Source organism: Anopheles gambiae, chromosome 2 (assembly GCF_943734735.2).
Source record: "Anopheles gambiae chromosome 2, idAnoGambNW_F1_1, whole genome shotgun sequence".
Taxonomy (NCBI): Eukaryota; Metazoa; Arthropoda; class Insecta; order Diptera; family Culicidae; genus Anopheles; species Anopheles gambiae.
This window is the reverse complement of record NC_064601.1, coordinates 74,347,677-74,372,685: the sequence shown is the minus strand read 5'-3', so window position 1 is coordinate 74,372,685 and position 25,009 is coordinate 74,347,677. Positions and strand designations below refer to the sequence as shown.

General features: G+C 42.8%; 4 protein-coding genes across 7 annotated transcripts; 1 reads left to right on the top strand and 3 right to left on the bottom strand.

The window, feature by feature from the left end:
* Window positions 1–414: 414 nt before the first annotated feature.
* Window positions 415–6,810, top strand: LOC1275715 (uncharacterized). The gene is made up of 4 exons (XM_061642822.1): window positions 415–652; window positions 4,923–5,271; window positions 5,352–5,645; window positions 5,782–6,810. Exons 2-4 carry the CDS (start codon window positions 4,944–4,946, stop codon window positions 6,567–6,569), a joined length of 1,410 nt encoding a protein of 469 aa, XP_061498806.1. The 5' UTR covers window positions 415–652; window positions 4,923–4,943; the 3' UTR covers window positions 6,570–6,810.
* A 309-nt stretch (window positions 6,811–7,119) lies between these two features.
* On the bottom strand, window positions 7,120–10,292 carry LOC1275714 (helix-loop-helix protein 1). Of its 3 annotated transcripts, none has more exons than XM_061642824.1 (2): window positions 10,031–10,292; window positions 7,120–7,617 (listed from the first exon to the last, which is right to left on the bottom strand). In XM_061642824.1, exon 2 carries the CDS (start codon window positions 7,615–7,617, stop codon window positions 7,189–7,191), a length of 429 nt encoding a protein of 142 aa, XP_061498808.1. In that variant the 5' UTR covers window positions 10,031–10,292; the 3' UTR covers window positions 7,120–7,188. The 3 variants fall into 3 exon arrangements, with proteins under 3 accessions (XP_061498808.1, XP_061498807.1, XP_061498809.1); XM_061642823.1 differs by having other exon boundaries at window positions 10,045–10,292; XM_061642825.1 differs by lacking the exon at window positions 10,031–10,292 and adding an exon at window positions 8,362–9,008.
* Window positions 10,293–12,780: 2,488 nt separating this feature from the next.
* LOC1275713 (mitochondrial pyruvate carrier 2) lies at window positions 12,781–13,658 on the bottom strand. Its single transcript, XM_314997.4, has 3 exons — window positions 13,453–13,658; window positions 13,294–13,334; window positions 12,781–13,205 (listed from the first exon to the last, which is right to left on the bottom strand). Exons 1-3 carry the CDS (start codon window positions 13,535–13,537, stop codon window positions 12,975–12,977), a joined length of 357 nt encoding a protein of 118 aa, XP_314997.3. The 5' UTR covers window positions 13,538–13,658; the 3' UTR covers window positions 12,781–12,974.
* A 1,949-nt stretch (window positions 13,659–15,607) lies between these two features.
* LOC1275712 (deformed epidermal autoregulatory factor 1) lies at window positions 15,608–24,786 on the bottom strand. Of its 2 annotated transcripts, XM_061646619.1 has the most exons (5): window positions 22,983–24,786; window positions 18,046–18,727; window positions 17,417–17,932; window positions 16,945–17,180; window positions 15,608–16,864 (listed from the first exon to the last, which is right to left on the bottom strand). In XM_061646619.1, the coding sequence occupies exons 1-5, from the start codon at window positions 23,049–23,051 to the stop codon at window positions 16,694–16,696; spliced, it is 1,674 nt and encodes a 557-aa protein (XP_061502603.1). In that variant the 5' UTR covers window positions 23,052–24,786; the 3' UTR covers window positions 15,608–16,693. The 2 variants fall into 2 exon arrangements, with proteins under 2 accessions (XP_061502603.1, XP_061502602.1); XM_061646618.1 differs by having other exon boundaries at window positions 15,608–17,180.
* Window positions 24,787–25,009: the final 223 nt, after the last annotated feature.

Below are 25,009 nucleotides of genomic sequence, written 5' to 3'. Positions count from 1 at the left end.
ATAAAAGAACAGAAAGGTTATCTGGATTGGGTTGGAGGTATTTAAAGTATAGCATTTTATTTTATTTATTTAAAATTTATTAGAAATTTCCTCATAATAGCTGTATTCCGCTCTATTGTGATTGTTTGCAATTGCAATCACTAATCAATTTATTTGATTAGTTCTGTGTGCATTAATTCAGATGGTGGTGGAATGTTTCGCGGTACAAAACCATACCAAAATGCCGATATACTCGATAACGCCTAGCATTTGTTACTCTATCTTTCCGTGCTGCTACAACCATAGGACCGTTGGACCGCGTTCCGGAAGCGAGCAAGCATGCCCGATTTCCGCACAACTCCTACTGATAACCCACGGCAACGGCGCATTGTTTACCGTTCCACAACACGGGAAGCCGTTTTTTCTCTAGCCAAAAATCAATTTCTCTACACCCAACACATAACACAACAGTGTGCCCTTTCGTTATGGTGTCCGCCTGTCTCAGTGTGTATCGGACGCACCTTTCGAAGACGGGACGTTTGTGCAAGTGTCGTTGCAGTTACGTTTTGTTTTAATTTAATACACTGTTTTTAGTTCCCAAACGTTTAATTGTGTTTTGTACTGATCGTTCACGCCCTGCACAGGTCAGGCTTCAAGCTGCTCCGTGATAAGGGTAAGTTGTGTAATTGGTTTTACTTTACTGTGCCATTTTCATTGTTCGCTTTTTGCAAATATCAAATGGACATCGGGGTGTCCATTTCGATCGAAAAGCTATTTGAACCACTTTCAACATTACCGCTGCCAACATCAGCCTGCTGAGCGTATCGATTCCATTACAACCAGATCGACGGCACCTAACGTAATGATGGTAATTTTCCGCCAAATAATATTCCATCAACGTTGACCCAGACCCCACCGGGGAATCTGTCTCATTCCCGCTACCTTTTCCAATGTGTGTGTGTGTGTGTGTGTGTGTATGTGTGTGTGTGTGTGTGTGTGTGTTCTGCCCAGTGTACCAATTGTTTCGTATTTAACAATCCTAAGCATATAAACACACCGAGACAGCCCCTTCAGTGCTGCTACTTCAAACAATTACTACGATCGAAGGGTGTCGAAGGGGCGGAACGACAAATCCGGTAGTGATAAATTGCTCCCTAGACAGATTGTGAAATCCCATTTTGGCAGGTTGAGGTCCCGTTGAGTACGTCTGTGTGTACGTGTGTGTGTATGTCTGTGAGTTTGTCTGCACATGTGTCCCTTAAAAGAGCGTTTGCAAGAGTGTCGGATGTGTATCTGTCCTGCATCCTAGACGCACCAGCTGCAAAACCAAGGCTTCTAGGCGTGGTGGTATCTGTAAACTTGAGTCAAACAAACCTGTAGGAGAGTCTTTGAAACTAATACTTGCTGCTTCAGAGGCGAAAAGTTTTCAGTTTGAAATGGTTGAATTTTGCGTGACATTTTGCAACCACCCAAACACCTATAGCCTGGACAGTGGCGGCTTTAACGGTACGCGGACTAAGCGGTCGCGACGGGTACCGTAGGTATGAGCGCTCCAGCAATTGTAAGAGCACCATATATTTTAGTGATTCGGGGTCTCCGTTCTGGATCCGCTACTAAGCCTGTAATATTGTTCCTTCTTGCTAAATGAAAACGTCCTTCGAGCTTAATGACACTTGCATTTTTTTATAGTTTTTTCACAATTGGGCATTGATATTATTATACCTCTGAATCTATCTTATGTCTGCCTTATTTAAACAAAAATATTCCTTCAGTTTAAAATTTAAATTTAATAAGCGTTTAAAAAAGTTACAGGATATTTTGGTAAGCATTTTATTTTTAATTTTATTTTTTAAAAAGAAATTGAGTTAATTTTTTACACATATTTTTATTATAATAAGTAAAATTAAAATTATTATTATTATTATTGTTATTAATGTTAATAATGTTATTAAAACTAAATTTTAATTTTAACTTTTAAAGACATTCAAGTGCGTTATCAATATAAATTAAAACTATTTTTACTTTCTTCAATTTTTAAATTTAAACCGATAAACAACAAACATATACATTCATTCCAAAATATCTATCAGTTTATTGTTTGTGTAATATTATTAGATTTATTAATACTAAATTTATATAATATAGTAAGAGCAACATGGAGACTTACTCCACAGACATATTGGCTCCTACATATCCGGACAGCTTCAATTCAAGCCTGTATAAGTCCTGTATGATCACGATAGGTCACATGAACGCAAAGAATTTTATTTGTTAGAATTGAAATAATATAATAGTCTCGAAAAAAAAATTCAGAAAAATATCAAAATTTTTGATGAGGATTGAAAAAGATTGAAAACTAAATAAATAAAAATGAATATTATTGGCAATGTTTTAAATACCATGGTTAAATAACATAAATATAGAATCTTATGAATAATTAGCTTGGCCTCAACAACCAACTATATGAAAAAAATAAGAAAAATTTCAAATTAAATCGTTGAAGATTAAAATACAGGAAATGTATAGCTTGCTACATACAACCACACTCCAAACATTCATCCAAACCCGTCATTTTCTTTGAATGCATTTGTGTATGTGCCTTTTATTCCACACCCTCCCGTCCTCCATAAACAGGTTGCCGTTACAACCCCGGAACAGGAAAATAAAACATACGCACAACCCCCCCCCCCCCCCCCCCCTATCACCCTAAACTGCGCTATGGGGTAATTGAAACACGTGTTGATTTCGGGATTAACTTGGGAACTTGGCTAGCGCATCCTTCCTTATCCCTATCTAACTGACATTCCCCTCGGGAGCAATGGGAACGCAAGAGGGTGGAATTGGGATCGCTCACAGGAGGGGAGGGGTTTTGAATCGCAAATTCTAATTCACGAAAACGAAATCTACCACGACGACGGTTCTCGCGCGGGCATGAATGCTAACGCCCATAATTACAATGTAATTGGTCGATCGTTTGGTGTTTGGAAGTTTAGGCGAAGACACCTGCATACCGAGGGGTTGTAGATTGTTTGGTGATGCTATCTCATCCGAACCCCTCAATCTGGTGAAACCGCGAACGACGGGACACCAACGGCACCAACACCCGATCCGTCATGGTCATGGTTGTGCCAATTGTGTTTGGTGTGTAAGTAAATTATGCATCCAGTGCACGCTCCCAACACACAAAGTGTTGACAGCGGCGCGTGTGAAAGTCAAGCCATCAAGCCGTCGCCATAGGTTGCAGTGGCGTTAAATTAGGAGCAGCTGATAAGTGCGTGTGAATTGGTGGCGAATGTAAGTATGATACAACATTCAATTAGAATTACACCCAGGTCCCGGCGGTGCGTTCGTGTCTCAGTGGGAAAAAGAAGTTTCACTCTAATCAACACTTCGCAGGACATTCATTGTAAGGCATCGTTATACGGCATCGTTCGACATCAATCAATGTAGGGAAGGGAATGGATCATGTTTCCATGGAATTTAATCTACAAAATTGTAAGATTCTTTATTCATTTGACAATTGTTAGTGTTAAAGTGAAGCTAGGACATGTTAAAATCCGACCGGGATACCGAATTGACGAACGAAAGCGCGAGAACGTGAGCGGTTTCGGACACTCCTCCAGGCCAGACAGCAAAGGTTTTTTAGGGCTGGATAACTAAGGACATATTAAAATTCCATAAAAATTTATTTAAGTTATCGAAAGAAAACTAGTTGAATCAAAAGTAGTTGCCAGCAACTAGTTCTTATTATTTGCCATAGCCTTGTTTGCCCTTGTAGGTACCAGCACGACCTTCGAATGGACCACCCAGCCGGTATAAGCTATAAATATGTACCAAAACTATCATTGAGGGCTTTACAATACTTGCCAGTTGTTTTATATGGAGTTTAACACTTGGCGGCTAAAGTCTTATCAACACTCCATACAAAACCACACGCAAAACTAACCTCAGTATTTCAGCCTAGATTATTTCAGCCTGAAAAATAAGTACACAAACGCTGTATCGCCGCTCATGATGCTCATGAGGGATTGATTTTTTTGCTGATGGATAAATATTGTGCCATGAATCGTTAACAATTGCGTGGGTTGATTTTTTAAGTTTAATAAAAGTACTTTAACTCAATTCAAACAATTTTTACATGCATCTTTTTTATAGACAATTGCTGAATTCGAAAATGGCGGACTGTAACTATCAAAATCCATAACTCGTAACTATGACTTTCTACCTAGCTAAGGCTAATGTAGTGAACAAGGAAAATTGAAGGAGAATATGTGTATTTTTGTTTGATTAATGATATAACATATAACATCCACCAATATATAAACCATTAAATGCAAACAGGACACTCTATTCCCTTACCAATTGCTACAACAGAATAAAAATAAGTGGTTCGATTTCATTTACTTTTCATCATTCAGCATTTCTTGTATTTACGAAGTTAATATATGCTAATATAATCTATACCACGTCGATAGGAATAATTTATTTTGTTATTTATTACGATAAATAATCAACTTAAAATTATGCTTCTAGCTCACAACTATGCAACTGCAATACATTCAAACCAAAAGCTTAGGTGAAGAGTCTCCAAACTTTTTTGTTCGAGTGGAGTATTGCTCGACAAATAACGTTGTTGAGGATAAATTTGACGTAATCTTTAGTTAATGTAAGCGGTTAAATCTCGTTTTCTTAACATGCTTAGTGTATCTATCAAACGTATACAGCTTTCCATTATTAGAGGATGATCTTCTTCTTTATAAAGTAAACGATATTTTGATGAAAATTGTCATTTTATTGACATTTAATTTGATTCTTTATTAAATCTTCGCGGTCTTAAGTAAATAGTAATGAAATGAGCCATATTATAATAGTATGCGTGTGTAACTGAGCTATAATGTTTATCAAAGATATTTCTTCCAATGTTTGGTAACATTTTATTGCAGCATTGAACTATCGGACACAAAATGAACGGCACACATTCGCCGGACATGATCAGTCGGTTCCGCGACCTGAAGCTACTCGAGTCAGGCGAAGGACCCCGGCCGGAACCAGCACAGCATGGGGAACCGACGCACCATCGGCATCAGCGATCGTTCACCTCCCAGTCAGCGGCCACCAAGTCCCAGTTCATTCCGGCCATTTGTAACTTTCAAACGGCGCGGAAAATGGCACAGGAAAACCTCGAGCACCAGCCGCTGCCGGATGCAGTGATCGATATTGCATTTCGGAAAGCGCAAGCCGCCGGATTCCCCAATCCCGGTATGGAGCTAAGCGTTGGACCGTACGCAACCGGTAGGTAAATGGGAAGGGAAGCCCAGTCTCCACAGCTGCCACAATCGATGGACTGCTTGCTGTTATGCGTTTTTCCACAGGCGTTGGTTGTAAGAACTACAAGGCAGGACCTACCAAGTGCACCAAGTACCGTGTCTATCGGCCAAAAACGTGCGGCGTCATACCGAAGGTGCCGAGTGCGCTGGACACACCCGAGCGGCCGGAAAGTATGCGCGTAAAGAAGAAGGTCGGTGCAATGGATTTGGCCATCGGTTGGGAGTTTCGCACCAAGCACGAACCACGCTCACAAACCTACATGGACGGCTCGAAACCCTCGGTGGCGCCTCCGATATTCGAAGTGGTAGAGCCGGCCAAGGACCTAAATCTGCCCGCGGGTAAGTCGCCCTGTCTCGGGGGACCTGTCAAATAAACATCGCACCACAAATCATTGCCAATTCGATTGTTTCTTTGTTTGTCCCTTTACCCTTTACGCATCTAATCCACCTGCACTGTGTACCCTTACGCTTACAGTGGTACACGCTGGAGGCGTCTTTTCCAACACCCTCGGGGAGGAGGACTTTTTTGACCGTGATGTTATTCGACAGCACAAGCGCCTGGTACGACCGACCAGCAATCGGTGCAAGTGTAGCAACAGTTCTGCCCGCTCGTCCAAATCGCCAAACGCTGCTGCCCGGCAGCAGCAGCAGCGAAAGAATGGCAGTGGAAGACAGGATCGCCAACAGGATCTGCAACAGCAGCATCAGCAGAAACATCACGAAGAACCGACCACGATGGAAATCAACAATAACAACCTGCCTGCAGTGCGTGGATCGGCCCGATCGCACGGCTCTTCACAGGGAAAGGAAATTGCCGAACTCCAACGTCACGGTGGCAGCGCAAATTCGATGGAGCGCAAACTGCACGAGGCAGCGGCCAAGCACGCGGAGCGGATCGAACGCTTCTGTCACAAGTTCGCGCCCGAGGAGTTCCCGTACAACTTTCACCAGGAGTACCGGTGTGCGTTTAAGGCCGGCATACCGCAGAGCAATGTGTCGGGCACGCTGAGTAGCTTCGATACCGGACCGAACGGAACGCAGCGCAAACCGGCCAACTACAAGAAGCTGCTGCACATTCCCAAACCGCGCGAGCCGTACACGAAGAAGAACTACGTTATCGATACGCTAGCGCCACCGTTTGCCTTCTGGAAGAAGGGTTCCGGCTATCCGGACTATTGGCGACTGATCAGTGTCTATCAGCAGGCGTACAATAAGCCGATCGAGAAGAGAAAGTACCCGCTGCTCAAAACCGTGTACCAGTAGTGGTGGACAGGACAGGGACGAGAAACTCCATAAAGTCAGCTCAATTATTCATAACCTTATCATATACACACACATACACACACACTCATACGTACACCTTTAGGTCCCTTAGGTCAATTTTGATTTTTCGATTTTCACCAATAGCAGATTGTGTCAAGCCCTGTACTTTATAGTCTGATGCGGAATGGATAATAAAACGGAACATTTCGAGGAGTCTCCAGGGAGAGATGAACTCATGCCACTTTGGTGCGAGAAGTGTTTTGCTGTAGCTGCACGCCATCGGTGGTTTTGTCCGCATAAGATGGCACCCACAAACGACTGCATCAATGTTATTTATTATTTAAAATTAAATAATCATAAATAAGGACAACATCGTCGTCGTCCTGATCGATATTATTGGTTTCAAAAGTGTAATCTTACGAGAGGGATGGAATTGCAGGGAGATGGTAGTATCAGTGTTCTTCCTTGCCCGCCTTCCATCCCAAAAGAGCCCTGAAAATGTCAACAACAGCAACATTTCTTTCCCAACTGCCAAACACTACGCTGCACCTTTACATTTGTTTTATACAGATCGACAAGCTATTTATTGCAACTTAGCACCAAATCAACAAAAGCAAAATCAAGCGTCCAGCACATGATTAAGATAGGAGATGTAACAGATGGCCAGCTTGAGTATCTCTATTTTGGACAGCTTCTTGTCCGGCGGCAGCGTCGGAAGCAATTTTCTCAGCTCGGAAAATGCCACATTGAACGCCTCGACGCGGATCCGTTCGCGTGTCGCGTGCGCCGTGCGGTACTTGAGAGTGGCCCGCCGCCGTCTTCGCCGTTCCTCGCGCGTTAGGTTCGAAAATTCGGTGGTCTGTATCGAGGATGGATCCTGTTGCTGCTTGCGCTGTCGTACTGGGCCGGCACTGCCGTAGACTGGCGGTTGGCCGGCGGGAAGATGATCGTGGCTCGGTGTGCACAATTGGGCGCTCTTTGTTCGTGGTTTACGCACGCCTACGGCACACGACGAAAGTTCCATCGGGTCTTTCATCTGGTACACCATCTGCAAGGAGAAAAAGTAAGTAGTACCCGTGCCAATGTTAGAAAGGGTAAGTCATTTATTGAATTTTTGGGTAACAAATTTAGAAAAAAAACATGTTCAACAAAGTGGTAACCATGATTTCGGTATCAGAATTATAGTAGATGCTAAATTATGTCTTTGTTATATCTTTCATCCTTTAATGTTATTCGATTTTCTGATGTCTTTTGAGCTATTTTTTGCATAATCTTTTAAGGGAACAAAAAATAGTATGTTGGAATGTATGGAAACCCTTCTAAGGTCTCTCAATTAGTTTATGATATTTAAGCCCACAAGCCCACATTATAATGCATCAAAAATGAAGGTATTCAGAGATTTTTGTAGCATTAAGATCTACAGCAACTAGTACGACGTAACAACATGCCCGTCATGGGTTCAAGGCCCAAATAGACCGTGCCCCCATACGTAGGACTGACTATCCTGCTATGGTAACAATAAGTCACTGAAAGCCAAGCTCACTTCACTAGTGGGTACAGGCAGGCCTCGACCGACAGCGGTTGTTGTGCCAAAGAAGAAGAAGAAGAAGATTTACAGCTCCAGCAAATCAATAAAGTATGATAAAAAGTAGAAAAGTTATATTTTTGTTTATCTTTTGTCTCTTGACTTTGACTCAATCAATCGATCGTTTCTTGGGTTGTATTTTAGCTAAATCTTTTAGCATGTTACTAAGTTTATTAATTTTTATTTTTTCAATTAACTCTGACTTACGGATATATATTTTTAGCTGTTATTGTCGAAAGTATTTACTTTAGTTACAGGATAGTTGCGAAACAGACAAAAAGGCTGGATAGACTCGTTTGCTATTGGGATGTTAAAAGGACCAATATGACCACGGCTACGCGATAGCATAGTAAAATTCCATAGTAAAATGCCAAGTTACATCAAAACAAATCAATCAAACAAATAGGTTATTCACGTCTGTTAACTTTTGTATGTATGTATTTTGTACTGCTATTTACGATTTGCTGAAACACATAACTGATATTAACTGTTATTACTTTCGAAGAGTTACGATCGCTGTGATCATACATCTATGTTAAAACCACATGATTCCTAGTGCAACCTTCGCATGCTGTTTAAATATTTGCTAACTGCATACACGCAGTTAACAAGTAAATGCCTTTATCGGGGGGACAATCCGGAAGATAAACGATTCACGCCAGGTTCTACAGGAATCGGTTCTTGTAGTTGACTTCAGACATGACTTTAGACCAGTTAATTGGAAAAAAAACAGCTAATTATTAGAAAGTTTCAAACAAAAGTTTAAATATTTGTTGGACGGTCCTGTGGTACAGTCGTCCATTCAATAACATGTCTGTCATGAATTCAAGCCTAGAATGGACCCCCCCCCCCCCCCCCCTAGCAAGGATTGACTAACCGGCTGCGTGATAATGAATTAAGTCTCGAAAGCCTGTATAGGTCGCAACGCCCAAATAAGACGTTAATACAAATAGAAGATCTTGAAGCTACAATACTTTGTATGCTTTTATGGTAAGCAGTAAGGTGCTAAGCTTGGGGATTAAGCCTGTGATGAGCATTGGAGAGAGATTTATCTGCCATCATCTAAAATTTGTCAAATTGATCAAATGATAACAGTCATATGTCGACATCGACGATATAGATCTCGATCTAAATCGAGATCTAGTATCACGCATCCTTCGTCGCATCGACTCCGAATTTTCGGACCCAACGTGCCTGAAGGCACTGAGTTGCAGTCTAGTCAGACCAGTACCAGAGTTCGGGAGCATTGTTTGCTCGCCATGCTCTCCCACCAGCATCCTCAGATTCGAACGGGTGCAAAAAGCGTTTAAACAAGAATTTCTGGTCCTGCCCATGAACTCCCTCCGTATTCTATCCGCCTCCCGAATTCTTGGACTTGAGTCACTCGAACTACGGCGTACTAATGCCCAATCCTCATTTATCGCTTCCATCTTATTCCACGAAGCCGATGTCCCTATACTCCTTTCCTCTATCGTCTTTTATGTCCATCCCCGTCAATTCTTCACATTTATTCAATCATGGTATTTATTTGGCGTCATTTCCATCTAGACTGCGGCCGACGCTAGTTCCAGCTAGTGATCTCCGTCTACACCTTCTTTAGGTTCCTTTCAGCATTTCCTTTTCTCTTCTCTCTATTTCTATCTATGCTCCACTATGTAACCACTAGTGCTATCGGAACAATTATTCATAAAACTATGTGTACTAAAATATAACCTTTCTACATTAAAATGAAGATATTTAGTCAACGTTGAGTTGAATAATTATTGAAATAACACATTCAATAACTAATTTCCATCATTATCCATATTCAGTCCATGTTTAGTAACATTTCAGGAAAGTCCATTATTCACACTTTATTGTCATCATAGCTTATTACTTTTCAATGCTTACAGCCGTTAAATTGCAGTCCCTTTTATCTTCACTATTCACAGTGTTTCAACCGTTTTAATGTGCTGACTGTTGATCAAATGAACACATTGCACTAAATCACAACACTTATTGGTACCACAGGTCCTTCAACCTTTTGAAGTGAAAGTTCTTTTTATCACACAACTGCACTGTCGTTTCTAGCTAAACTCTTGTTTCTTGCATCCACGTCGACCGAATTCTAAAGTAGTACTGAATGAGATTACCAAACACGGTGCCACTATCATCCCTTGCACAGTTTTCGCTGTAAAGGATTCGTCAGCCATCTTGGAAGTACAGCATCCTCGTGGCTGTGATTGGTTCCACCAATCGTGTAGTCACGCCCACCGTTGAAATCAAAGCAGCATTCGCTTGTTTCAGCAGTGTTTTGTTGTTGTTGTTGCGTGCAGCTGAGCCACTCGTTATGCAGATCGCAGGTGCAAACCATACAAACTGCTATATTTTAATGATGAGCAGACAATACACCCGATTTTAAGGGATATGCTCTTTAAGATAACAAATATTTATTCGTGAAGGGTAACTTCAAATGGAGTTTTACGCGTCAAAAAGAAAGGAATGAGCTAAAGATTTATTTTGTTGAAAAACAGCACCAATGGTGATGCGTGTGTCATATTTATCATAATATTATTTCCGTAGCATGCAAAAATAAGAATTTACTTTATGTTTATTTATCAACTAATTCCGGAAGAATGAATAGTATACCAAAGAAACGCTGCAACGCTTCAGATAAGCGTGTATTTCCCACATATGTTCGGAATCAAGCCATGGGAAACAATGATCAATAATGATTATTTCATTCAATTTTGACATTTGATTGAAACAATATAAAAGATGACTTGTGATATAAGCTTGCTCAGGGTGTATATTTTTAAGACTAATTTTCGCTAAGACGCTAAATCGTCGTCTTGTTCGTTTTTTAAATGAGTTGATTTGGACCTACTTTGGCTAGTGATGGTTACTATTTGGGAGTTAATTCGTGCTTTCAAAAGAATTTACGTTGTGACTATTTATTTTAAAATATTGTCTGCAATCTATTTTACATAGTGTCACAATAAGGCCCCATCACCTAGGGCGCCATCTTTCCGCGCGTATACTTATCAATAAGAGAGCTGTGAGAAACTAAACGCAACTTAAAACTCATTTTCTTACACTTCTTTTGCATCTTCTAGTTCTAGTTCTAGTTCCATTGCATCGCAAATAACTTTAAAATAGTCAACACAATATACTCACCATTTCAACCTTATCAAAGTCATCGAGGGCCGTATTATAGACTCCCAAGGGCCATGCTGCCCGCGGACCGTAGTTTGAAAACCCCTGTTTTATCAACATCATTTTTACATGTATTTTATCAACTTTTTTTTATAGTTAATGCAGTGATTGCAGGCTAAAACTATTTTTAAGTATATAATTTATATTATAAAAAACGGATGATAAAGTTTTGAAAACAATTATTAATTAAAACTGAATAAATAATATAAGAAGAAATAATATAATATAAAAATGCTGAACATGTTTGAACATGGGTCACATCATTCTCGTCAATACAAAGAGCAGCGTTTTCATAAATATCAGAACCTTTGCCTATTCTATTTTCATTTCATTCCTTTTGTCTAGTTCATGTATTTTTTTTTCTAAAAATTTCATTCACAGCAGGTTTTTTTTCCATTCCATTGAGATAAGCTCCTGCTGCTTCAGCAATTGTCGGAATAAAGAAACGATAACCAAAAGCAGGAATCTTCAAACTACGACCTGCAGCCCGCATACGGCACTCGAAAGCCTATAATGCAGTCCGTTATGACTTTATCAATGTTTTATTAATGAATTAAAATTAAAATTTTATTTTTTTCTGGACACGACCTACCCGTCCATGTCAGCCTATACAGGTATTTGGGATTTATTCGTAAGTATCACGCAACCAGGTATTCAGTACTTGCTAATGCTCAAGCTAGCGATGACCATAATGATCATCAATGGAATATCTATTTTGAATATTGTTTTGTTTTCTTATTATGGAACTTAAACTTCGACCGTTGAACCGTTGAATGAAAAAAAAAAAATAATGATTCTGAAAAATTCAACAGACGCTTTTGTCTTTTGTTTTAAAAGGATATAATATTTAAAGTTGGATACTCTCTAATACAGGTTCCACAGGAGGAAATGGAACACGTTTGCGTAAAAACGTACAAATATGAGATTCCAATCCACTTTTTTGAAAGAAGGTTTTTATTTTCCTTAAGAATAAATGAACAATTTGGTAGTTAACGTTTTTTTTCCTAATATAGATTTTTCCATTTTTTTTTAATTAATCAAAAGCAGAACAAATTAACAGCTGCAACCAATCTAACATATTAAATGACATCTTCTTAGATTTGTAATTTCAGCTTCCAGAGGAATTTTAGAAAATTTTATACATTTATTTTCCTTTATCTTTAAGTCGGATCTACTATGACTTGTTTCAATATAAAAAAAATGCAAAGTAAATATTGAACAATATTGAATAACGGTTGGTAAAACTTAGACACTCTGAGATAAAAGTCTTAAACCCTGAACCGACCAAAAATAAAATAAAAAAGTTCATTTTAATCTTATTGAATCTTATTGACTTTTGTATAAAAAAATTATTCAAAGTTAAGGATGATTTTTTAAATGAAATATTTAATCGTTCTTTCATTAATAAAGCGTTAATCTTTCAAGCAAGAGTTTCTACTACAGATCATTTTTATCTTTTGTGCATATATTTATACTGTACACCTTCTAATATCATTTACATCAAACCTGCACTGTACAGTTTCAGAAATAGTGTTTATAAAAATAGCAGCGTTTTATAAAAACTGCTTCGATTTTCACATTGAGTTATTAGTCCGCAGGTACGGCATTCGCACTTGCGTATTCGTCTAGGCAGCGGTTTTCGGTGCCTTGCGCGAAAAGTCCCACGCGCGATACAGTTGCAGTACTTGCGTACCGGCAACGAACACGTTCACCGAGAAGAGGCCCCAATTTTTGGGAATGATCACCAGCGAGTAGCGCGACCAAATTATTCCGGTTGCCGCCAGTGAAGCGGACTGCGAAACTGACAGCTGGTCCGCAGGACGTCGAAGGTCACTCAATCCGGCTACGACCAAGCCCTGCAAGGAAAGTAGAGGAAATAGTAATAAATGGGTTAACACAGCACAATTGCTACAAGCTTCGAGCTCTGCCATTTCGCATACGAACCCATTTAAAGACGGGCGCCCAGAAGAAAACTGTTTTCGGTCCTGTAAATAAACGAACGGAACCGCACGGAGTGCATCAATTAGCAGTGTGCCAAAAATCAACACAAATCGCACGAGTGTTACATAAACTTGCGTATTGCGTTGGATAAACAAATCTTACCAGCAGCGTGGTTCCACAGGGGCCGCAACGCGTTGGGGACAAACTTATCGGCCACATTGATGACACCGTGGTAAAGCTTCGACATGGTAATGGGATTGGATTCGAGGTAGAATAGGGACACTGGCACCGCTCGCACTGAACTGCTGGGAAAAGGAAATAAAAATAAATTATCAGCTCCCAAAACATTCCGTACATCAAAACAACAAACACCATGCCATGGGTTTATAATGCCTGTTTAATACTGCAAGTAAGATTGATTACACTCTTCCGTAACGTCGATTGGAGATTCGATGTGTGTTCTTTGAAATAAAATTAAGGATTATGGTAATTTGTTTTTGTTTAAATTACATAATATACTGAAAAACGTAAACTATTAAATTTGAAGCAAGGGAATATTTTCAGTAGTTCAATTCAAAAATACCTATCGTCAAATTTATGCTGATTGCAGTGGTCGACAACCAGCAAAAAAAATAAGTTTGACAAAGATGGTCACATTATTTTCGTAATTTTGAACTTATTTTTTTGTAATAGTTAGCATAAATTATAGCAAACAACGAACAAATAAAATACGCTACACAAAAATCTAAATAAATAAATTATACAGTGTTTCAACCCAACCACAAACATTTTCGCACAGATGTTTTCTTTACACAGTGAAACTAATATTTAGTAAAATGCGTTTTTAAGTGTCTCAAAGTTTTTATTTTTTCAGAATTACACCAGTAATCTAATTTAGATCCTGTATTTAGCTAAATGAATGTTCTTAGTTCACGCTACATTCAAATATTCACATCTATAATTGCATTTCATTGTATAAAATTTCGTTTACCACACGATACACTAGACACCGTCATGAAGTAAATCTTTCCATCTATGGTTTACATACAATGTGTACTCATTGTACGAGACTGCATAGATGAAGGAAGGAAACCCGACTTTGTTTTGCACACTTTACACAGATATCATTAGTTTTTTTCCTTCCCCTAGTCGCTTAATCTTGCACAAGTTTCATCTTCAATCGGCAATATTGCCAAATTATTACTATAGCTTAAATTTGCTCATAACCAATCATCCGTTGTTTGTGATACTTCGGTTTATAATGTAAAGAGATTGTTTTTAAAGTTTAACGAATGCTTGTGCCACACAGAAAATCCGGTCGCCGGTTTGCGCATTCGTTTGGTCGTTATGTATTGATAAGTGCTAACACGCTTCTACACAGTGGAAAGAATCTTCGCTAAAAGAATTACACCAATATGTCAAATTACGATCAATTTCAGTTTTACATTGTATGCATGCACTTAACCATCCAGTGTTATTTACTTCTGATAGGTGTACTAGAAATGTTGCTTCATTAAAAATAGTAAAGTACGAGGAAGAAGAAACAAACGCAACATTGTACGTGTTGTGTGTAGCTGCACGAAAAGGTTTGCTAATGGCTTTGTGTGATTTTTTAATCATCCTGCTATCCAAAACAGCCCTTCTCTTTGAAAGATATTGTTTTTATTTTGGTTCTTGACTGAATGGGCTAATAATTGTGTACAGGAAACAACTAATGGGATTTAATTCCCAACGCATAACCCATTCGTTTCAATGGATTGATCCCTACTGTTGCTTGCTCGGGGTTTTCAGGGGTTCTCATAATTTTGAGACACTTTCTTGACTCTTACTTACGGGAAGTGAACTTTATGTCACGGGAATTGGACTCTGTGGCACAACTTTTTGGACAGATACGTTGTAATTTCCCCTATTGGATTCCACAAACGTCTGTCCAAAAAGGGTGCCGTAGAGTCCAGTTTTTGCCACACGGTCAAGACAGTGTCCCAACATTACGAGAATCCTTAAAACCCCTTCGCTATATTATATAAGACAAAATGGTCAATACAAATAGTATCTGTATCAAGTATCAACGACTGTTTCGCCAAACGAAAGCAAATGAGTTTTATATTGGTCCAAGGGAGGAGGAGAAATAAGCTGAAATTATAATAAAATACAATTTTGTAAAAATATCGAGGTAAAACAATAACATTCTGCAATATTAAAACTCTCTCAGGGTATACTTTGCGACAAGACAATCCTTCAAACCCTTTTCGCCATAATGTAGAGCAGCATCGGGATGGAGCATGTGTGTAGACAAAAGAACTGGTTTTAAAACATGTTTCTTACATACACCCTTGCACGATCGAATCTATTCATTATTTTCTCTTAAATTATCTAATCCTAGATATTTCTAAAATTATGCTCATTTAAATTGCAACCAAAGTCTTTACAATCGGAAGTACATTATCGCCTACATTCGCTAGAGCTTGCTTTTTTGCATTACCCTTATGTTTAGTATATCTGCATTAGTATATCAAAATTGAAGAAATATTTTAAAAAATAAATCATTCTTGTACGTTATCTGCACGAATCCCTGCGTAAACGATACTTCCGTCTACTTAAATATACAGCAATACATACACTTGATTGAATTTAATTTACCTAAGACAACAAAACATACACGTAATAATACAATATAATATTACTAATTGCAATAAAAATAGACGCACTGTACATCAGCTAGGGTTATTATTATACACTTCCCAGGAACGGATTACTTCCTTTCCTACATCAACCACAGAATCATGAGAATAAAATTCTAAATGAAGGAGCCTATTTCGCGTGATTTCATTTCAATCGCTTCATTGTACGTGCGTATGTGGTCGTACTTTAGGTGTGTTTGAAATTTGTGTCACTATTGCTATGTCTTGCCAAGGACGAGCTGAAGTAAGGTAAGTCTTGGTTCTTTCTGTACATGATTGGACAATCGAGTATAGCATTTGATTGACCTCTTTGTACCGCTGAATAATTCATTTTGACGTTCGCCACTACGGATTCGTGAAAGTATACCACGAAAACAAATACACGTAATATAATTTAAAACTAATAAAAAAAACAAGTGTAAAAATAGCTAAAGCAATAAAACAATCAACAAATCCCGTAAGCCAGTGAAAACGATTCCGAACCGGGTTTAAACTGTCCTTCGGTGCAGTTGTTTTGGACTGTTTGCTATCTGGTGAAAATGGTTTATAAAATATTTCACGAGCTAGCGAACTGTCCAACACATCTGCTACCGGAATTACGTATTTTACGTAAGTGGGGAGCGATATTATGACCTAAGTCCGTCATCGGAGCCAAGCAAGCCGATTGTCCGTCGAACAAGCGGCTTTACCCTCTCGGGTTGGCCCGATTAGAACATTAAAGGCTATTGCGTTTCGTCCACTATTAGCATTATCTGGTGCGTTGGTTCCTGCGTGCTCCGGACGCATTCGTTCTGATGCGTGATCCAGTCTTTTCGCTGGCAGAACGTCGAGCAGTAGGGTGTCCTTCGACACAACGAGCATTCGGCCAACGCTTCACGATTACAGTTGGCGCACTGCACACATGAGAAAAGGAAAAATTGTGGGGGATTAGTTGGTTTCGGTCGACCACCAGCCGCTTGGTGGCGAGTTGTACCTTTTTGTTAGCGTGAATCGATCCCGGAGGAATGCAGTTGCTGTTGATGTTCTGCTCCTGTTCGAGTTGCGTCACGGTAAGTATTGCGGCATCCCGTTCCCGTTGCATGCACTCTAGCTGGCGGTTGTGATGCTCCTGCGTTTCCACAATACACTTTCGCATTTCCTGCACCATTTTCGTCAGCTGTGTGCAGAAGGTTTTCATTCTTTCGAAAGGTAAATTAGCTTCCGCTAGTACTGTAAGAATTAAAGAAAAGGTACGTTTTGTGATTAATAAGAGTGAAGTCAGAAATTATTTGGTGTTTGTGCTGTTTGTTGCAAGCGGAATGTTGTGGAATGGAATGAGCAGAATGACTCAATTAACTCAATGCGCTACGTGCTTTTACATATTTTCAATCGCATTACATCGTTTATCCAAAAAGTGCCTTCATGTAAATGATTAAAAAATATCCTTCTCGATGACGCTAACTTACATTGAGTCTGCTGGTCCACGAATTCCGTCGTTGTGTCGATGCCCTCGGTTAGCGTCTGCCACGGTTCCTCTTTGGTTGTGATCAATTCGTTTTGCAGCTCCTGCTGCTGTTCCTGCTGTACGACCTTCACGGTCGTGGTGGTCGTTGTGGTGCTCGTGTTGTTGGTAATGATGGGCGTTGCATTTATTGTGGCCGTCGCCTGGTGTAGCTGTTGCCGGGTAGCTGCATGCACTTGTGCCGTCTGCACAGCTACCTGCTGCTGGTGCTGATTGCTTATGGCGGAATTGTTCACCACGCTCGTAGTGGTCGCGGCGCTATTGCTGTTAATGATGGCATTGTTGGTGTGGGTTGTGCTGTTACTGCCCGATGTGCTAGTGGCATTCCCGCCAACCGAGGTGGTCGTACCGCTGGTCACGACGATGCGCTTCTTCTTATCCAGCTGTGGCGACTCGTGCTCACTTTGGTTCCTTCGCCGACGCTTATAAGGTGTAAACAGACGCACCGGTCCCGTTGCGGCTGAAATGGCAGAAGGAGAAACATGTATTTTTAGTCATTTGTTCAAACGAGTGTGCTTCAAAAGCATCGCTCTCTATCACTACTTATGCCCCTATCACTGTACGCATACTCACTTTCGCCAGACTCGTCGTCGCAGCACGCCGAACAGGTACAGCTGGTGGCGTGCGGCGTCAGGATACCTTCATCGATAAGCGTCTGCAAACTACGCCCACCGTACCTTATCGATCGTTTCCAGTCTTTGCTCGAGCCGCGGCCGCAAATGTTTTCGAACTCGCTCGGCGTGTACCAGCCGTCCTTATGCTTGATGCATTTCCCCCGGCCGCCAGATCCCAGGCGGCTCTTGTACAGCTCACCGGTGGTGGTTTTGCATCGCACTTGCAGCACCTCCACGTTAGCCAAATGGTTCGCCAGGGCACTGTTGCTCTCGACGCGATACTCCTGCGTGCCGCCTTGCTGCGAGCTTTGCTGGGAGTTGTTCTGCGACTGACCGCCTTCCACCATGCCCGAATCGTCCTGCTGCTGGTTGTCGGAGGAACTCTGCTGCTGAATGACGATATGGGTCGGTTTCAGCTCGTTGCCGAGATCACCGACCACCGTACTGCTCGAGACGAACCCGTTGTTGTCGACGCAAATCATTGGCTTAAAGTGCTGTATCTGCTCAGTGGTGAGCACGTTGAACGTGGCGCCACCGATAAGTGTACCGACCGGCAGGGATACAGGCACCTGCACTACCTGCGTATTGCCCTGTTGCACGTCGGTGGTGGTAACTAAACGTGTGCGCGGAGGCAATGCAACCTAAGGAATAGAGGAAAAAATTGGTTGAATGGGGAATTTAAGAAAGGACATGTTTGAGTTTTAATTCACTAGTTCCGGGAATGTGGGATTTATGTTATCAGAGCAAACAATTAACCTGCTTTGTTCTCATTCCGTGAATTTATAACCAAAGAATATAGTTTTTTTTTAAATAGGAACAAACATAATCTGGCATATTCCATATCTTACAGGGCGCATCCCTAATAATTGTCCAAAATTCCCAAGAATAACATGTATGGCATCAATCTGCCTCATATTCTACTAGACGATCTGAATAGTGTGCTGCATCAACATACCTACAGTAGGATGCATTTTTGCACATGTATCGATAAGAATGCCGTGCATCGCGTATTTCAATGAAGCGCCCAATTTCTATTTCAATCGAACACGTATTCCCTACCCTATGCCGGCAAGCAAGCAAGCAAGCTCGTACTGCGCATGTATAGCACCCTCTGCATTCTCTTCAAACCATTTCTCTTCAAGCGTCACCAGGATTGTCGGACCACAATCCGAGAGGAGATAAATGCTTGGAAGTGAAAGTAAATAGCCTTTCGCCACACGACGAATGCCGCGTGTGACTGTGGGTTGAAGACAAAAAAAAACAAATAGACCGATTCGAACGTTCGTACTATCGAGAACAAGTTAAAAATGAAAGCCATGGCACATGGCTGCGGCGGCTGCAACTGGCTGCAACGCTTCTCTTTTCACCGCTCCGCCGCAGGGTCAGCAGCGTCAGTAGCAGCAGCTGCAGCAACGGAGCGTCCTCTCGAAAATAGCTTGTCGAAGCACGCGTCCGATTCGATACCAAGGCAGGCCTTGAATGTGCCCAAAATGTGCTCCACTTTCGTTCACCTTCCTCGGTGGCCGCTTGTGATGGTGTTTGACGATCGGACCGACCTTTAACACTCACATATGTGACCATACGAGTCGAGTGATTCATAACAACGATGGCGAAAGAAAAGATCGTCGCGCCGGTGAGCGTGTGTGTCGCTGTACTTATTTGGTGCGAATGCGCCCGGCTTGCACGCTTTATCGCGCGAGCACAGACGACGAGCTGTGGCGCAAGCCACGTGCACATGTGCGTACCGCGTGCACGGTTTGAAGATGCTCGCCTTGTGCATGATGATGTGCGAGAGCGTTCCGGGTTCGGGGCGGCCAATCTATGGCACGAACCCGGGAGGGCTGTACATACGTTCGCGTTCTTCGTGCGATCAGCTGGAAACGTATCTGGCTGGCGGAGCCAATATCGAAAGCCGAGTGAACACATGGACGCGACGCCGAAGCTGTGCCGTGCTTGTGTGTCGCTACACGGTCCCGATCGAACCGGTACAACCGAAGGCCTACAGCAACCATCCATCCCCTCCCTGCCCCACTCCACGATTGGGTCTGTGGAGCTGCTGTTGCGAGAGGCTCCATAATTTGTTTAGTCCCGAAGGCCGGATCCGATTTTTCGGCCAGTCACGGTGGTCGTGGTAAAGAGCCACCCGACCCATCGTCCGGCAAGGTGTGTTTTGTTGTCATATCGTCGGTACGGTGAGACGGAACTGAGTACCTCGGGTTGGCACGTTGCTCGTTTTCGTCTTTTTTGTTCTTCTTTCTTTGGAGAGGGAGAGGTTAAGAAGAACGGCTAGCGCCGTTCAGGGGGTAGGGGATGCAATATCTAGACGCACTGCCACCGAAGGCGATATAAAAAACGTAAACAAACCCTCCGACGGCCGCCCGAAAAGCGGAAAGGAACGAACGTAGGCAGAAAGCGAAATCCGACCGACCCGACCCGACCACATTGCACGACCATTTCCGAACGGCCAAGCCCACCGACATGGATTGTCGGTCAGATCTGGCGGGCGAGGGTATACCGGCAGGGGACGGCACAGCGCAGAGGAAGCAAAAGAAACGAAGTCATCCAGAGCACACGGAAAACACTCCACACAGAATGCATTGGAGTGGGTATTTGGCGCGTTGATCCAGCGAGAGATCTTCTATCGCCAGAGACCGATCGCGTCAGTCAAAGGACGCATACCAGCTTCAGAACCAGTCCGCCAGCGGGGTTGTTCTGGTTTCATCAGGCTGTGTATGCGCCTTTCGTCCATCCGCAGCGGTAAAGCAACAAGAAACGACGAAAGTTTCCATTGGACAGCAACTTACTCTCATAACATACAGCAGAGTATGGAAGATGATGCCAAATAAAAAAGGTGAACAGCCAGTTTCTAGCGGTCCATAGGTGGATGATAATGCTTCGTGCGCTCTATTGAAAGCGTGTGTGAGAGTATGTTTGTGTGTACGTGCGTCTGTATTTGTATTGACGTCGGCTGGTGCATGATGATGTTGAGATCAGAACCGATCTCTTCCTAACGTTTGTCCCCTTTTTCTTCCATTGCAGTTCTGACTGTGGATAGGAAAGGAACACCCAGGTAGCCTGGTAGCAGAATCGAGTATGTTTGCAGCAAACGTCAATTATTTGAGTGACATTTAAAAATCGGCCCTTTATTTTACAAGATTGCTATGGCAACTATTATTTCAATATTCGTTGTAAACGCAAATACCCAAACTAAACCACCGCACTCAATCTAATCGCGGTTATTGTGTTTATGTGTGATTGTGGAAAATGGGCTCACGACATAGCGATGGTGGTTTGTGCTTCTGGTGTAATTTAGCTGTTTTTTTTTGCTCAAAGGCATCATAGCTTCAACTGTTGTAAAATTGTGCTCTCTTGTGCGCACACGCATATAGTGCACACAAACAGACACACACAGACACAATCCATGCGCACCTTAGGCTCCGGAGACGCTCCGGGAAAGAGCATTGTTTGCTTTGCCAATATTACAACGAGCTTCAATCGGTCCAGCGCTTTGGTGGTATGGGTTAGCGCATAGAAAAATACTGTTGTTCACACAAAACCACCAAACCATTCTGGACAATCGCGTAGAGCGCTGTGGCCTGGAGGTGCGAGTTGTAACGCCAAAGGGACAGCCTCGCTTCCATGCATACCCTTTTCATGAATCTTCAGTCTTGTGCAAAGTACTCTCTCACACACACATAGTGTGTGGCTTACGTCACAAGCAGCGGTGCTAGGCGGTCGAAAAATTGAATGCATTTGCGTAGGTGGTGGCACATGGTTTCCCTCTTCCGACTGCGAACAGCAAATCGCGACCAGTCGGCGTGCGTAGTGCTGCTGCTGTTGCCGTGTTGCTGCAGCTACTGCCGGCGGCCGGCTCCAGTTGGGAAGTGTCGATGCTGTCCCAAAATATGTCGGCCGCGATAGGGAAAAAACGAACGGCAACGCACGAAACGATCGCGTCAAACCGAATCGACCAGTTTCGATGCTGCTGCTGCTGCTGCTGCTGATGTGTCAAGAGAGGGACCTAAAGGGAGAGGATTGCGTGTGCATACGCGACCGGTCTGGTGTGCGTGTGCTTGTGCGGTGCTCGTTCGGGGCCACACAGCCGCACACTCCGATGACACACACACGCGTGGGGTGGTGTGGTTCGTTCGCCTTTCGCGTTTTTGCCCTCTCGCTGCTTGCTGCTGCTATTGCTGTTGGTGAAGCTTTGCAGCTACGGCTGCCGAGATTTGACCGACATATTCGGACGTTCCCTCCCGTTCGGCAACACCGTCCGATCGATCTGGCCCGATCGGGCGGCATGGTCGGTCGGTTTTTTTGTGTTGTTGTTTTTGTCTCTGTTGTCAAGCAACGTTACGCGCGGATCTATTGGCTAGAAGTGGCGGGAGTAGTGCGGACCTTCTGTCCGCTGCTGTTGTTGTTGCGCTGGGCTACGATTGGCACCGACTGGCAAGCGTATCGTTATAAGCCCCTTAATGATAATGGTGTGGGAAGGATGAGGCTCTGTTCTCAGAGGACACTTACTCCCTCCAGCCGCTCCATCATCCTCCTGCACAAACGCACTAAACCTAGCACGCGGTAGATAGTCCGCAGTGGCGTCGCATACTTGGACGTGGGACTAAAAGCTTCGCACCAATTTGTGATCACAGTGAACATGCACAAAACATGCAACTGTCAACGAGGTACGTCAAAGCGGCGCGACACCACAAACAGCACAACAAACAAGAGAAATGGCACTTTCCTATTGGTACGTCGATTCTTTTTTCACTACACATACATCTTCCCCATCCTACCTTTCCCCCATGGTGGGTCAGGCAGGAATCGTAGCACGGATGCAACAGCAGCAGTACACAGCCGTGCACACGGGAATAGCATTTGCACTGATTTATACATTACCTCATCACCGTTGTCGAGTTTGACGTGTTCCTCGGCTTCGTCCGAAAGTTCCGGAATCTCCGAATCCATTGAAGTCTAGCGTCTACCCCCGGGTCGCAGGAGGGACGGAGGGCAGAGAGCGAGAGTGGACGGGGTGGATTACACCAAGGACAATCAAAACCTGCGAAGGATGTTGATTGTCGCCGAATCTGGCTGTCCCGCGCTACCCGTTCGTGCGGTGTTACGACGACCGACCGACGCTGGCTGACAAGCGAAACCGAGAGCCTCAGAGCCTGTCGGCCGAACCGATGATGACGATGCTGCTGTCTAGCGCGCGCGGACGGAGATATTTTCAGCGGAATTTAGTTTCCGTCCTCGGATGTTGATCCTGTGCTATCACGGGGGACAAAGCGCCGACGAAAACGACGGCGACACACGGCCAACGGGATATGATGGTGGAGTTTTCTCCTCTGTGTGCGCCTGCCTGCCAACTGCTGCTGCTGCTACTGCTGCTACTGCTGCCGCCTGGTGGAGTTCTCGCTAGCTGTGGGGCGCGTGCGTATGTGTATGCGTAGAAACTAAAAGGGACTCCTCCCGTGGGCGAGGAGCAGGAGGTCGGCGACGGAGGGGAGGGGGCACTTTACCGCGCGGAAAGGGCACAGGTTGAATATGCCAACGAGTGGTGTGAGCCCCGTTGTGTGTTATGTTTTGCTGCGCGCCCTCAGCGGAGCGACAACGTCCGAATCGACCAACCGACGACCGATAATCTCACTTCTACGAATGCCAACGACGACGACGACGACGATGAGCGAACGCGCGCGCGGGTACTTTGCCACACACCAATTCGGTTCTGCTAGTCTGGCCCGATCTGTGCCCTTGCACGGCCGTGTGCGTGTAAGCGCGTGTGTGCGCGCGTGTGTGTGCGTTTCGGGCGGCGCTCTCTCTCCCGATACTGGCGCGTGGACAATCGTGCGCTACAAAAGCACCAACGGAGTAGACTTTGCCAGCGGACGCTTCACAGCATTCACCGGTGTGCGAGGGCAGGTTGGCTGGCTTCCACAGGCTTCGGGGCACAGGAAAGTGATGGGCCTCTCGTTGGTAGTGTCGCGCGCACGACGCACAAAACGCTCCGTCAGTCACAATGGCACGGAGAGGCAAACGCAAACCTCCCGGACGATTGCTACACATACACGCATACACACGGGTGGCTGAAACACTGCTCGGCGCGTGTTTGACAAACTTTACACTTTCAATCAACAACAATCTGCAGCACAATGCGCACAGAACGAGTGGTTTTCGACATTGCCGTTCACTACCCACGAAAAAAAAAGTCCGTCTAAGCAAAAGCTACACTAGAGCCTGGCTGTTTGTTGCCTGCGACTTTTCACCCTCTACGCACACAACCACTCTCACACACACGCGCACACAATCGGACACATCGCACAATGGTCTCGGGCAGTTGAAATCGGTCCTCTGGCAAATCGGATTTAGTTGTTTTGTACGAATTATTCAACTTTTTAAAATAAGTGTGAGAAATCTATATTTTTTGAGTTTACAATTTAATTTGATTGTTTTTAGTTATTATTTTGTTTTAGTTTTCTTTTTTTTAAATTATGGATTAAGTTATAAATTATATTATCTACACCAATACCTAGATTAACAAAAAAAGAATTTGCTTTATACAGTATGTAGTTTGCTATATCCAAAGAAAATCTATTATTGACAATAATGGGGAACAAACGGTTACTTGCGAGACCATTTTAAAATATTTTGCATATGCAAAAAAACACTATGAAAAATAAACTAACATATTGCAATTTGCAAAGCGAATTATCGTAGTTTATATAAACAATCAGTATTCGTACTAGATATGGCTAAAATATTTTAATTATTTTAGAATGAATAATTAACTAAATATACCTTTTTTAAAAAGGGTATCTTTTATTTCAAATCTGCTCAAATTACAAAGATGACCGCACCTTCACATTATAAACGTCTATGAGCAGAACTGTCAAAATAAACTGTCAATATACGACAAGTTCAAATGC